Below are 15,512 nucleotides of genomic sequence, written 5' to 3'. Positions count from 1 at the left end.
ACTTACTTTGGATCAGGTGGTCCATCTGACAAAGGCTTCATAGACAGTTTACACAGTGACCTGAATACTAGAAAGGCATCCTTTTGTAAAATATGGGAAAATTTAGCACCAGGTGTAGGTCCTGAAGAATTTCCAGATTCCTGAAGTTAAAATATTTTCATTTTCAATTTATATAATAAAAATACAATGTAATTATTTTACATGAGAAAAAACAGGCTACACAAAATTACAATGAAACTTTGATTAACAGTATTTATAGACTGCCTTAATCTATATGGACTAAGGTGTAAATATATTTCTAGAAATCATTATTACTTAACATTAAACTTTAAAAAATAAACATATTCCTATAACTGCAAGTTTAATATTTTAGTTATTTTCTTAAAATTGGTCAGCATGATATATTTATATACTAACGATCAGACAGAAATTATTATGGCTTCCAGAGCTCTGAATTTAACAAACCACAAACCAGCCTCGCAATTATATAGTCTTCTACTTCAAAGTCTTCTTTTTTCTCTCTTTTTAAAAACACAACTACTCTTTTATGGGATTAATATTTCCAATAATTAACAAATTATTTCTTTTCTTCCTGACCTGAAACAAATTGAAAACGATCCCAGGTTTTTTTTTCATTAAAAAAAACCTCATTATTTTCAACTCATTTCAGATCACAAATTAAATCACAAATTGGTGATCACATTTAATACAGAAAAAATCTCAGTAATGCTAGGATACTTATCACTAATTACTATTTTGCAATAGTTCACGTGTTAATTTTTATCTATATATATTTAAGTTTAATAAGCATATTTGTCATATGCTATATCTCTTTCATTTTACTGCAATTCCACTATGCACATTATTTTCTTTTTATAACATTATATATTATCTAAGTAATGCATTCCTGTATGCTTATGCTTATTTCATTAATTCATTTCACAAACATATGTAACTGATGAAGGTAACCATGCATGTCAAGAACTGATTTTCAAAATATTCAGTCATCTATTAAAATAAATCTATGATAAGAATAGAATGAGCATTTCCCAAGGCACCATTCTGCTTGCCAACTGTGCTAGTGCTACATCTGTTCTAGGAAGAAACGTGATAATTACCTATCCTAACATGACCCTGAATATCAAGCATTGGTCATATTGGTAATTTTATCGATAGAATATTTATCTTAGAAATCATATATTTGCAGAATAGGAACAGATTTTCAAACAATACAATGAATGCATTGTAATGCATTGTTAGTGTTGTTTTCACATGTGCCAAACAATTGTGAAAGCAAATGTTTGCCAGTTATTAGTGTAAAAGACATTAACTCCAGTAAAAACATCAGTATTTTACCACATACTAACAAAACAACTGAAAGGAAAGAGAAACCCTACTAAACATATACACTTGGAATATATGTTTTTACATTAGCAAGCAGCAATGAATTTCATATAGAGCTTTAAATCCATATGTAGAGCACAAAGGAAGTTGTAAAAGTACAGAAATGGCTTAACGAACAAATGTTGTTCATTCACGCATATTAATCTTTTGACACTGCTATGAAAATAGAAAAAACATTAAAACTGTACTGTTTTGCAACAACATCATATATAATACCGGTTTACAGCATATAAATTGTCCTATGCTTCTTATTGATTCCCATAATTCTGAATCAAAGCACTTGTACTAAAGATGCTAAATATGCTGCCTTACAAGCTAGGTGCATCACTTGACTGTAAATATCTCCTAAATCAGTTTAAAACTATAGTTTCCCATATTTTCAAAGCATAATCATTCATTCTTGTACCTGAGTATCATTGGAAGAGACAGATAACCTGTCATCAGGTAATGATGGCGTATACACAACAGAAATAGGTGTGCCTGGAATTCCATTTGCCTGGATATTTTCACTATCACTACCATCCTCTAAAGTACCTATTGGTCCATCAACCACAATCTTTTCAGTCAATCTCTCACCTATATCTAAAAGAAAAAAATTACGGCATACAGTAAAATTATGGCATTTAAAAGTAATTAGTTATACAATTAGGAGTACATTGGGTAATATTACACAAAAAACAACTCAAAATATATTGCCACAAATGAGTTCTGAGTATTACCAGTTTGCTATTCTTGATGCCATATCAACATTTGTTCAGCATTTCTTTAAAAATTAGTGTAAATACTGTATGATTAACATTCTACATCATGATTGTTTACTAGGTAACTCACAACAGAACCATTATGATCTGAATCAAAATATATTTAGCTCCATCTGGGATACCAAGATGAATTGTCTAGAACTGTTTTATAATGTTCATTGAGTGATTCACAATCAATTTGTAAATTACTTATAGGTTTTTACAATAAATGCTTAATTTTTTAGCTTTATCTTGAGCCAGATAAAAAATCCAAACAGGATTTTTTCACAGGTTTGACAAAACATTTCATAAGGTACCTGAACACACACACACACAGAGAGAGAGAGAGAGAGAGAGAGAGAGAGAGAGAGAGAGAGAGAGAGAGAGAGAGAGAGAGAGAGAGAGAGAGAGAGAGAGAGACTCTACTGTAATTATTTTAGAACAGAATCTGCTGTGAAAGGGCTTATGGATAAAAGAAAAGCCTGGCAATAAAAAAAAAAGTAGCAAATTCTCAAATCCTGTTAACTCAGACTAGGCTGTCTTGTTTGCTTAAACACTATTCAACTTCCCTTTAAGTTTATAAAGGTCTATTACCAGTTTCAACTGTATTTCTTAATTTTACTTTATCATCCATGTTTCAGGAATCAGTAATTGATAAACTAATAGCAACTCTCAAGGCTGATTTTAGTATCTTATAAGTAACAACATTTGTATTACTTTAAACAAATAATAAATCCAAGTTTGCTCTATAGCCAATTATCTTCATATCTTTCTCTAGGGAAAAACAGAAAAGCCCTTAGGCTCCTCATTCTCTTCCTTCAAGAGAAAAGAATTCAGCGATCCTCTTATAGCTCTCTGAACTGCACTGACTGCTTCTGGGGGTTGAAAACAGCCCAATCTGTATCTATTTTTCTTTTTTAAAAATAACCATAAAATTATTGCTTTATCTAATATTCTTTCCCATATTAGTACATATAAAACTTTACCATCAACTCCTCCTATAAAATCTATAATTTGAAGTAATTTCTACCTCAAATCAGCAATATGCTTTGATGAAAGTATATTACCTCTTACTACTATGTTGACCATTTCCTGGACTATACTCTGTACAACATCCTGAGCTGTTTCTTCACATTGATTACTTTCTCCATCATATGACCCTGCATTATTTTTAGTTAGAGCTATAAAAGAAAAACAAATATATTATTTAAAATTACCAGGAATTCAGCCTGGTCAATGTATTTCTAAACTATAAATGCTATATAAATAATTTTTTATGATTGTTCATAACATTTACTATATCTGAGCTTTTAGCAAATACATTTTAAAAAGCAATATGAAATTACTGCAAAGTTTATAAGTTTATAAAAAAGAAAATCATAACCATAATATTCAAGCCTGCTGATAACTGTTTGTAGTTTTTAACCAAATGAACTTTTTATAGAAAAAGGCAACTCAATGTGACATTTCTTCCTCCTAGCTCAATTTTTTGTAGCACCTCAAAGCACCCAGAATACTTCAAAATAGCAATAGTAAAATATAAAGCAAATCTGCCAATTTTCAGTAACATACATACATACATAATGCAAAATAGAATGATTAAACTTCTAAAAAGCTTCCATTTTACTCATTAAAATTGCCCGAGCCCTTTCTCCAGAGACATCATAAGGTATATCACCTGGAATTTCAAAAACAAGAAACAAGCAGAAAGCAAAATTCCTAATCGGGAAAACCACTTCCAGTTTAAGACAATTTGACAATAAGATAACAACATACCCTCTACCATCCCATTCTGATTATTACTTTCTGCCGCTGTTGCTTGATCAGCTTCTGTTTGTTCATTTTCTGCACTAGAAATATCAGACCCATTTTCTCCTTCTGTATCTTCTTGAAGGCTTTTGTCCACATCATTTGTATGATGATCCAAATCCCTTTCATGATCCTGGGATAATTGATCAACAGTCTCCTCTGAAAGATGCCTTAATTGAGGTGATTCGGGCTCATGATGGCTTAAAGGAGATTGCTGCAGATGATACTGTTGTCGATGTCTCTCTTTCTCCATTTGCTTGGCTTCTTGAAGCTATAAATTGTATTTATTTATATGAAAAATAAAACATGTTATTAATGAATACAAGTTATATTTGACAGACATGATGCTATTTTGTATACTTGGAGCCCTTCAAAAGTTGGCACGGAGCTGAAATTTTATTATAAATTTTATATTATAATAAATATTTTATATTATAATAAAAATATTTTAAAATAACCATAAAAACATAAATATAACATGAGGGAATATGTAAAACCATATATATTATAAAAGCCTCTTGCAGGCTCCTTGTTCCCTAGGAATACCCATATCTACTGGAAAAAATGTCTTGAGAGATCTCTGGAAGGCCAATAGGTTTGGGGCCAATCTCACTTTAGGGTGAATGATGTTCCAAATGATGGGTGCTACAGCAGAAAAGACTTGCTTTTGGGTTCTGTAACATGGAATTCCTTAGGAGGTGGGACTATAACATATATTTCCTGATTGTATGGGTAGATGGAATCAGAGAAATGGTCCCTCAAATAATCTGGCCCCAAAGCCATGTAGAGTTTTAAATCTTCTCATATGAACTCCTGCAGCCTCCAGGCACTAAGACAGGACATCAATAGCACTCCTTAGTTTACAAGGGGTAGAGATGTACAACTAAGTGTACTCATGATACTTCACTCCATGTGGAAGATGATCTCATCTAAAGGCTTGATGTTGATATTAAACAGGAGTGTAAAGCATTCCAAGGCCTGCAGAACCTCACAAAGCTTGAGTTGAGGATAGGATCTCTCACTCTCAATCAACACCAGTACTAGCCCCACAGGAAGGAAGGGAACCAGCACAATACAGTATTGTTGACTCCCACTCTACAGAGTCAATCCAGAAGAATACCATGGTTGATAATATTGGAAGGCTGCTGAGACGTCAAGTAGAACAAGGATGAATGCACCAACCCCATCCTGGTTATCCAAAAGCATGACCAATTCCTTTTCTGCCTATAAAGTAAAGGTTCGCCCGTACATGTGTGCTAGCCATTTCCGGCTCTAGGGACGGTGCTCATCTCCATTTCTAAGCCAGCATTGTCCGAAGCTGTCTCCGTGGTCATGTGGTTGGATGACTCAACACCGAAGGCACACGGAGCACTGTTACCTTCCCACCAAGGTGGTCCCTATTTTTCTACTTGCATTTTTTACGTGTTTTTGAACTGCTAGGTTGACAGAAGCTGGGACAAGTAATGGAAGCTCACCCCATTATGCAGCACTAGGGATTCAAACTGCTGAACTGCTGACCTTCTAATCAACAAGCTCAGCGTCTTGGCCACTGAGCCACCACATCCCTTTCTTAGCTACCACATCCCTTTCTGCCTATATCTAGGCCTAAATCCTGACTAAAAGGGATTCAAATACGGGATCCAGATAATCAGCTTCATTTAGGATTTGCTGAAGCTATTGTATGATCATTGATACTGGATGAAAATTGTCCAATGTGATGGGATCCAGCAATGGCTTGAGGGGGTGAAACACTGCCTCCTTAAAAAATGGAAGAACCCCATATTTCAAGGAAAGACTCACCACTGCTAGCACCCAACCACCTCAAACTCCAGACTGCCTTGGCTAGTTGGGAGGGACATAGATCTAAGGAGGTTATTGACCCCACACCCATATGCCCCTGTCCACAATCTCAGTCCCAGACCTTTAGTTATTCTGGTGGCGCAGTGGTTAGAATGCAGTATTGTAGGTTAACTCTGCCCACAGCCTGAAATTCAATCCTTATGGGCTTAAGTATTGACTCAGTCTTCCATCATTCTGAGGTTGGTAAAATAAGGACCCAGATTGTTGGAGGCAATATACTGACATTGTAAATCGCCCAGAGAGTGTTGTAAAAGCACTATAGGGTGGTATATAAGTCTAAGAGCTAATGATTTGTAGATGAAACAAGTAATGTCTGGCAAATGGGTATCTTGTTATTTTAAGGTCAAAGCCAAAAGTCAGAGCACATATGATAAGATTCAACTTCTTTATATGTGGCCAAATGATTTCCAGTGTTTTTGGAAGGCTTGTTCCAACATTGGAACACACATAGTAAGGTTGGAATGGGATGTTTCAGAGTTGGAACATTTTTCCCTTATACCTCTTGTACAATTCAATTGGCAAACAAATCTAAATGTTTGCTATTCCTAGAGCTGAAAGGGATTTTTGGAACAACTCTTTATACAGTACAAAGAAACTTACCGCTTGGTTTTCCATACGTGCAAATATTACATTCAACATTTGTGTGAGAGTGGCCTTGGCTGTGGTTTGATTTATGAGATTCTTGCTTGCAAGATAAATATTGTAGCATGTTCTCACAGCTTGCAACACGGTCCCTTCATGTATCTCTATGTGTTGAGATGTTACTGCTGTTAATAGAGCCTAAAAATACATTACATTTATTTACAAAGTTAGACCTGCAGTTATTTAGAAATCTTGTATATATATATATATATATATATATATATATATATATCTCCCAGTTCTTTTATGTGTAATTGGCACATGCTCAATTCATGTACATACTTTGTAAATGGTGAGCCGTATATGTACTTACATAATGTATGGAGTTAATCTGCCAATCATATTATGTATTCCAATCTACAGACACCAAAACTTTAAAGGAGATAGGAGCTGCATAGAAATGACTTTTTTACTAAAAGTCCATAATGCATTTAAATTATAGAATATGAGTCTATAACTCAATAGAAAATAGTGATATTTTTAGATACGAATAAAAAATATTTATTAGACTCATAATTTCTGTTCACTATAAACCAGGGATGACATCTAAATTTTTTTGCTACCGGTTCTGTGGGTGTGGCTTGGTGTGGCGTGGCTTGGTGGTCATGTGACTGGGTGGGCGTGGCCAGTTTGATGTCATTCACGTCATTCACCATTAGAGCCAGGAGCTCCACATTCTGACACAGAACAGCAGCACATTCTGTCTTTCACAGAATGTCACAGAAGCCAGGAGCTGCACAAAAGCACATTCTGCTTTTCTGAAGCCCCCAACGCTTTGAGTTTCCCTCTGGCTTGACTGTCCAGGCAAACCTCGGAGCCTTCTCTTGCCCTGCTCTTCATTACGGAGGGCCGCGCATCCCCTCCCCCACCATCCTCCGTACAAACCGCCCACCCCTTTTCTACAAAGGCAGAGCCTCCCCCTTGCAGGGCAATCCAAAGAGGGAAGGGGGATGCTGCTGAAAAAGCCGCCTTCCACCTGGGCCTCTTCCTGCAGCCAAACGTGCCCAGCCTTGCTTGCCCTTTCCTCAAATATCAAATATGGAATATCCCTGATTTCCGTGCTTTCCGCCGTGCCCTCAAGACCCTGATGTTCCAACAGGCGGGGCTAAACATATGAACATGTGAATGATTTTTTAAATGTGATCTAATTCTGGGTTTTATTTAATTGACCAAACTAAGTAATAATTTTAATTAGCAATTTTATGATGTTTGTGTGTCTATATTTTTCTTGACTGTACATCACCTTGAGTCCTACGGGAGAAAGGCGGTATAGAAATATAATAAATAAATAAATAAATAAATAAATAAATAAATAAATAAATAAATAAATAAATAAATAAATAAATAAATGGGCTGTGGATGGGGTGCTTGGAGAGAGAGCGAGCAAGACAGCTCTCAAACCTCTGTGTGTGTGGGGGGGCAGCTTCTGAACAGCCAGCTCCACCTGACCTACTCCCTGAGTCTCGCCGTTCTCCTCGCCCCCACCCCCACCCCACTCAAGCAGCGGCTTCCCTGTTTAGGCCCAACAAGCTATGCATCCATGGTGCCCGCACCAGCATCCTGAGAGAAGCAGAGAAGATCATCGCTTGCAAGCAGACAAGCAGAGGTAGCAAGCATACGCCGTGCTGTGGGAAAAATGAGAGGTCCTGTTGTCCCGCAGAGCCTGCCGCTGCTTGAGGGGGTGGTGGTGAGGAGAACAGCGAGACTCAGAGAGTAGGTCAGGTGGAGCTGGCTGACTCAGGGCTGCTCAAAAGCCGCCTGTGTTGCTGCCAGAAGTTTGGGTGCCTCGGCTTCAGATCGCTCCCTCCCTCCCCCCCTCACACACACACACACAAAAACAGAGGTTGGAGAGCTCTCTTGCTCGCTCCCTCTCCAAGCGCCCCATGCACAGCCCATTTGAGGAAAGGGCACGCACGGCTGGGCATGTTTGCCTGCAGAAGGAGGCGCAGCGCAATGGGGTTGTTTTGTTCACAGGGGTGGTACTTCGGGTGGGCAGGCGGACGTCTGCAGCTGACAACTATAATGAATATGTCCACCTGCGCTCCTGAAGCACCACCGCGGCGAACAAAACAACCCATTGCTATGGATGCATAATTTGTCGGGCTGAGCAGGGAAGCCGCTGCTTGAATGGGTGGGGGGCAAGTAAGCTGCTAGCTCCTTCCCCGCAGCCCTGCCATGCTTTCCTGCCTTCTGCTTGCCTCACTTTGCAAGCTGGCCACTGGGACGCCAGGAAGGCAGCATGGAAGGCAGGCAAGCATGGCAGGACTGCAGGCCATGGACCGGTTCAGGGGCGTGGCCAGCCAGCCATTGCTCCCGGTTCGGCGAACTAGCCTCGCCCGAGCCGGTCCAAACCGGGAGCATTTCACCCCTGCTATAAACTGTTTTTGAAAAATCAAACTTAACCATGGAGAACTTCTCAAATTCAGTAAAATACAATTGTTTATCAATAATTTTAACCTTACTTTTATAATTTGTAGTTGAACACCTTCGTCTGTCTGTGGACCTTGAAAGCAGCCACATATTGTTTCAATAATTCTATCAATCAACTTTTTCCCAGGAGCAGTGCTATCTGGAGCATTACCAGTCAAATGCCCGTAGGCTATAAGTTTCTGGAAATAAAGCAAGTAAACAACAATGAACAAGCAAAGCTAATATATTATACATTATGTTTTTCAGCCAGGGAAATCCTCATCTAAAAATCACAGTAAATTTCAAGTTTAAATAAATACCAGAGCCATTTAGGAATAAACATCCTTTATCCTTATTCCTGCAAAGAAAAGATTGGACACCATTTGGATACATTTTCACAAGGCCCTGAAGACATGGCCTTGCAATTGGTGTGGGGACCCCAGAATGAGATGGAACCCATCAAGTGACTCATTTGATTGTTGTCACCAAGCAGGTTGGGGGGTGGGGTGTATTTTTCTCTCTATTGTTTTTATACTGAGATTTTATCCTTGTAAACTGCCTAGAGATTCTGAGAGTGAGTTGGGAGGCCATATAAAGTTTCTTAAATAAATAAATAAGATCTTGGGGTATTTTCTTCTCCCCATTCACAGTGATTGCCTTTTTCAGACAATTGAACTATGGCTTATTAATGATTTGGATATTGGCTTGAAATGGGTTTTGTGACTAGCTGGAAAACCAAATTATGATTAACAGTAATAATTTATCTGATTTTTTGACATCACAGGAAAAGTAACAAATCATAAAGTCACTATCATAATGGGGAAAAAAGTGTTGTGTTCACAACACTTAAAAAGTATTGCTTCACCATGAATTAGACTGTGATGGTGAATCTATGGCACGTGGCCAGCTGGTCTTCGGGTCTCTGCCACCCATCCGCGGGCGCGGGATATGTGTGGGGGCAGGGCGCAGGCGGGGGCTACGGGCACATATGTGGGGGGGCGCATGCACAGGGGCTGCACGTGCATTGCATTTTGGAAGTTAAAGCGCATGCACGGGCTTTGGGCACTCGGTCCGGAAAAGGTTAGCCATCACTGAACTAGACAATTACCTTTACAGATCCCAATTATACCACTCAATTCATAAGATTTTTTTAAAAAAACAAAAGCATCTCCTTTTGACCAAATTTAATTTTTATAAAATATTTAAATCAGATTTTTTTACATTGATAATTGGATAAAATCAAGAAAAAACTTCCTTAAAAAAAGAACATTAAAAGTAGGCAATAATAGCATATATTTCAGGAAATATAGATTCATACAGACCTGCAAACAATCTAACGATGTACTAACAATTCTGGGACACTTGGATTGACATGCCAATTCAAATGGTAAGAAGTACTTGTCTGCTTCAATAAAGCTAGTCTTTGATTTCACTGGTGGAAGAGTGCTTGAGCCAGGTTTTGCTTCTCCATGAGGTGGACTAAATAAAATGGCAGTAAAATAAATGAGTTAAATATGAATTCAGAAATAGCTAGGGCTTTTATTATATACTTGCTTTATCTTTAGTTGTATATTTAAATTGTAAAACATTTATCATTGAAACTGATATTTCAAGTCATACTTAATTTACATAGCTGATTTTTTCTACTGAATGATGTGAATGCTTCTGTTTTTGAAATCCCGATAAAACAAAATAAATTTATTTATTTATTTATTTTGTATACCGCCCATCTCCAACAGGACTCAGGGCGGTGAACAGCCATGATAAAACATAACATATAAAATTTAAAAACAGTTTAAAAAACATTAAATTAAATGCTTCGACTTGTAAAGAAATGACTTTTAACAGAATTAAATGTGTGTTATATTAATAATTATGACCTAGTACAAAATTAATAAATAAGAAATCCTCTTTAAAAAGTAGACTGCAGTTTCATATGTTCAAGAAACTAGTAAAAATGAACAGAACATTTAGTTCACTGTAAAAATAAAAATGATTTTTATGATGATCAGTACCTACAGGCATTAGGAAGACATTATTTCTGTCTTAAGTAACTTTACAAAGGAAAGAAATGAATGAGGACAAGAAAGGATTCCTTTCATTCCTTCTCTGTGGCGGCACCTGCCCTCTGGAACGACCTACCCCCAGAGATATGCCTGATACCAGACCTCCGGACTTTTCGTTGGGCCCTGAAAACACATCTATTCCATTTAGCCGGGCTGGCTTGATCCCATCCTTGCAGTTCTAATTTGAAATTGGTTTTAATTGGGTTGTTTTAAATTAAAGGCCAAATTATTTAATGTTTTTAAACTGATTTTAAATTTTATATGTTGTGTTTTACTGTGGCTGTTCACCGCCCTGAGTCCTGTTGGAGAAGGGCGGTATACAAATTAAATAAATAAATAAATAAATTAGAGGGAACCTTTTAAAAAATTATCTGTTTTCTCAAGTGATATTTTGATAGATAGATGGGGAATGGTTACAGCTTTCCTTTGTTTTTAACCATGCTTCTTTTTTTGTGCCAAAATGCAAAAAGTTTAAAATTTCTGTGCTTCTTAACTGGGACAATCAGAGAAGACATACTTGATCATTTTTCTGAACTAATTTGAAGCCAAAGCTATTACCATGTTTCCCTGAAAATAAGACCCTGTCTTATATTTTTTTGAACCCCGAAATAAGGACTTGGCCTTATTTTCGGGGGGTCTTATTATTTTGGGGCACAATTTGAGGGTGGCAGGTGGGGAGGGGTGAGGTGGGGGAGAAGTGAGAGGCAGAAAGCCCTGCCATGCCTGGCGAGGGGGTGGGGAGAAGAGATGGCAAGAATCACGGCTGCTTTTGCAGCCAATTGAGGCTGCAAAAGCAGCAGGTAGCCCCACACATCTTGCGCCCCCTGCAAGAACAGTCTTACCTCAATCAGTTGCCAAGAGCTTGGCCCCAGTTGAGGCTCCCTGCGGTGGAGCCTGCAGCCCAGCACTTGAGAGGGTCTTGGGAGGGAAAGCCCCTTTACGCAATCCAGCCTCTCTTTCAGGTGAACAGGAAGCCCCCTCCTACCATGCAGCTGGCTGGTTGAGAATCAGGCAGTCCTCAGAACCACTCCCCGGCTGGACACTGAACTTCAGCAGGAAGGCGTCTCCTTTGGGCTACTGAGCACCAGTCTGGACGCCTACTTGGTGCTGCTGGTGCCAGGCTACAAACCTGGGTCTGGTTAGTGCTGCAGCTCTCAGGCCAGCTGTGCGCAGAGCTGGCATGAGAGTTGCAGCAGCCACCAGGGCCAGGGCCCGAAAAGCATCGCTCAGCGTAACTGTAGCCCGGCCCCTGCAGCACCGAATAGGTGTACAGGGCAGCGCTCAGCAGCCCAAACATTTGACAATGCAGGCCAGTGCCTATCAGGTAGCCAAACACTTTTCACCCGCTTCGTCTCCCTTTGGGTGAAAAGTGCACAGCAGTTCAAGAGATCAAATCTGTGTGTGTGTGTGTGTGTGTGTGTGTGTGTGTGTGTGTGCAACAGAGAGAGAGAAAAAGAGAAACAGTGGTGGGGAACTGGGTAAGAGGACCAAGCCTCCCGTGCCCAGAAACAATGTGCAGCTTCTCCTTCTCACAGTAACGAGAATTGCCTGCAATTCTCCTTATTCTTAGAGACTGCACGTTGCAAAGAAGAACGAAGCAAGGTGGTGGGGGGATGGAGGACAAAGCAAGGCAGAGGCTGCGGAGCTGCCCCAAGGCCCTGCATCAGCTTACCTGAAGGCTCTTCAGCTAGGCCACCCATGCCAAACCCTCTCCCTCCCCCCCAGGGCAGCTACATCCCTTCACTAACCTGCTTTCCAACTCTGTTCTCCACTGCCTGTTCAGGAAAAGAGAAGGGTACAAGGGTAAAAAACGAGGGTAAAAAAAAATGCCAGTAGTTCAGACCTTCCAACTTCTCATGAAGAAAAAAAAATCTCGCGAAGTTGGAAGGTGTTTTTACTGTAGTCTCACAGACTACTTTTCTTGCCTGCATGTGATGGTGGAGAACGGAGCTGGAAAGCAGGTTAGTGAAGGGTTAGTGGCTGCCTTGGGAGGTTTGGGGGGGGGGGGTGAGGGACCTCTATGAGTGTGTGTGTGAGTGAAAGAGAGAGAGAGAGGAGGGGACGGAGAGAACATTGCTGCCAGCCCTGGAAAGCTCTCCGAGGTTGGATCAGATCTCTCTCTTACACACACACTGTTCTTTCTTTGGGATCACAACACAGACACCCCTGCCAGGATTGCAAGGCTGAAGGCTTTGGATGGAGCATTTTGGGGATGTGCGTCTATGCTGCAATCCCAAGTAAAGAACAATCGGCAGGAAAAGGGGGGGGAGGGGATTTTCCTGCAGTCTGTCCTTTCTTTGGGATCCCAAGTAAAGAAAGATAGGCAGGAAAAGGGGAAGGAGGCCAGCAGCTGGTGAGGTACTCCGGAGATCTGGGCTGAGTTGCACAGCCCTTGCTGGCTCAGCTGATCAGCGGGCAGCAATTATGGGGCTGAACTTCCAGGAGGTGACCGGGAAAGGGAAGGGCTGCCTCCTGTGCTAGCTATGCCCACCCCTTCACTAGGGCTTATTTTCAGGGGAGGGCGTATATCTATGCCCACCCCAAAAATCAGGCTTGGCCTTATTTTCAGGACACGGTAGAAATTATATGCTATGAAATTTTAAATTTCTTCTTTGTTTTTACAAAACTGGAGTTTCTTATAGAATTTTTTTTAACTTATAGAACACTAATATATAAACTATATGGTTTGTAAAATAAGCCATAGAATCTAACCTATTATTGGTTGACATGCATATCATACTACAGCAGAAAAAATATATACTATGGATAAATCTTTATGTATGAACTAGGCCAGGATGTCTTATGATGTTTCTGTATTTCACACATGATAAAGTGTGTGTCTCTCTAAAAAATAGAATGAATGGCAGATTTAATCGCCATATAGTCAGATATTTGTGCTTATAATCATCTCACGAACTTAAGCATTCATACTTAATATGAACAAAATTACCTTTGTTTTCCAGTTTCTGTTTTTATTTCCTCTGGAAAAAAAAAGCAAATAAAACCATTTTTTATAAGAATGATTAAAACGATAAAATAAAACTATTTCCCACATCTCATATATAACATTTCAAATTAAGAAGCTGAACTTCCTCCCCCCAGTTACTAAATAAATATAAATAGCAAATTCTCCTATAATATAAAATATGGGGAAAGCATGTCAATCCAATAACATCCATGGTATTATTCCTTGTATTGTTTTCACATATTTGTGGGGAGATCTAGGAATACATGATAAATGGTTTTAAAGTTTGCAAACATCTAAGGATGTTTCTGCAATCTGGGATACTTATACAGTTTGGGATTTTCTGTGTTCACAAATGATATAATTTGAAGAGATACATTTGATAGTAACAAATAAAACATAAAGCAGTCACCTACAAATGTTAATTAATAATAAATCCCTAGAATTATCAACAACAGTTCTATTGTATATTATGCTTTATCCTATTTACACAGTTTTGGGCAACAACATCAAAAGGTGCAAAAATTTGCCTGGTCAACCAAAAATGTGTGGTTATTAGGCTGACTCTTTTTTATGGGGCAATTGCATGTCTCATACTTAATGCTTCATTTCTAAAATGCATATCAAAGTCACAATCTCTTACTCCTTTAATCATCTTAAAGTCTGGAACAAGGACTAAGATTCTTCAGTGCTCAAGAAAGAGCAATTTCAATACCTCTTCCCCTGAGATTGAATCCAATTCAAATGTTAAGCCTTTTTCCCAAATCTTGAAGATTTCTACTTCATGAAGGAACTCATTCTATTTTTGTATCTATTTAGTCTTATTATTAACCATACTGATTATGTACATTAAACACACTTATATCTTTCCCTAATATTTGGCACATTTTTGGCTTTAAACAATCATATTTCATAAAACTTAAAACACCTACAAATGTCCAGTAATAAAAGTTACAATAGAAGATAAGCACCCCAAGCCTGAAAGCTCTTAGTTCAAGCCAACTTTCTGCATTTTACATTGTACTGAATTCTTATTATTTATATTGTCCTCATTTGAAAGAAAGAGGGTTATATAAATACTGTGCATTTAAGATGATACTTATTATTACAGTGTATTTTATTCATCATCAGGAAATCCCTGAGATATAGACTGGACTCAGGAACTTGGGGAAAAATAATTGAAGTTGGCAGTGCCAAGCCATTCCCAAAACATCTCCCAAAAAACATCTCAGGGACTGGTTTGAAGCAAAGGAGACTTATAGTTACTAATATTAAGAATAAATTTGGGAGTTGGGCAGTAAATTAATATGTGTAAATAAATTTTCCATAGGGATTGTCACACATAAAATTTTCAGATCTTACTGGCATTAGATTTACTGCCCAACTCAGATTTATTACATTATTGGTTTTTCAACTGTTTTTTAAAATGAGACATTTTCAATGGATAAAAAATAGTGAAAAATTCCCATCTTTTATAATAGATTCAAAACAATAATATATAGATAGATATTATCTATCTAATATAGAGGGCATAATATTTAAAATATACAAACTCAGAATGAAAAATATTTTGAAGTACCGGTATCATACATCAATTTCCTTCCTTTTATCATTATA

The 15,512-nt window shown here is 38.3% G+C and overlaps 1 protein-coding gene across 2 annotated transcripts in view; it reads right to left on the bottom strand.

Moving 5' to 3' along the window:
• The window catches only part of ARFGEF1 (ARF guanine nucleotide exchange factor 1), a 63,525-nt gene that overhangs the window by 32,395 nt on the left and 15,618 nt on the right, over positions 1-15,512 (bottom strand). For both annotated transcript variants that reach the window (XM_070940502.1, XM_070940504.1), the window contains exons 2-9: positions 13,881-13,911; positions 10,187-10,343; positions 8,918-9,064; positions 6,414-6,593; positions 3,921-4,224; positions 3,212-3,325; positions 1,811-1,986; positions 7-140 (exon numbers count right to left, since the gene is read on the bottom strand). In XM_070940502.1, the coding sequence (XP_070796603.1) occupies positions 7-140; positions 1,811-1,986; positions 3,212-3,325; positions 3,921-4,224; positions 6,414-6,593; positions 8,918-9,064; positions 10,187-10,343; positions 13,881-13,911 (1,243 nt within the window). The remainder of the gene's footprint in view (positions 1-6; positions 141-1,810; positions 1,987-3,211; positions 3,326-3,920; positions 4,225-6,413; positions 6,594-8,917; positions 9,065-10,186; positions 10,344-13,880; positions 13,912-15,512) is intronic.

The sequence above is a fragment of the Pituophis catenifer genome, unplaced genomic scaffold (assembly GCF_029215685.1).
Source record: "Pituophis catenifer annectens isolate HBS135680 unplaced genomic scaffold, rPitCat1.0.hap2 SCAF_3, whole genome shotgun sequence".
Lineage (NCBI taxonomy): Eukaryota > Metazoa > Chordata > Lepidosauria > Squamata > Colubridae > Pituophis > Pituophis catenifer.
Note: the sequence above shows the minus strand (reverse complement) of the source record. Positions and strands in the feature narration are given on the sequence as shown.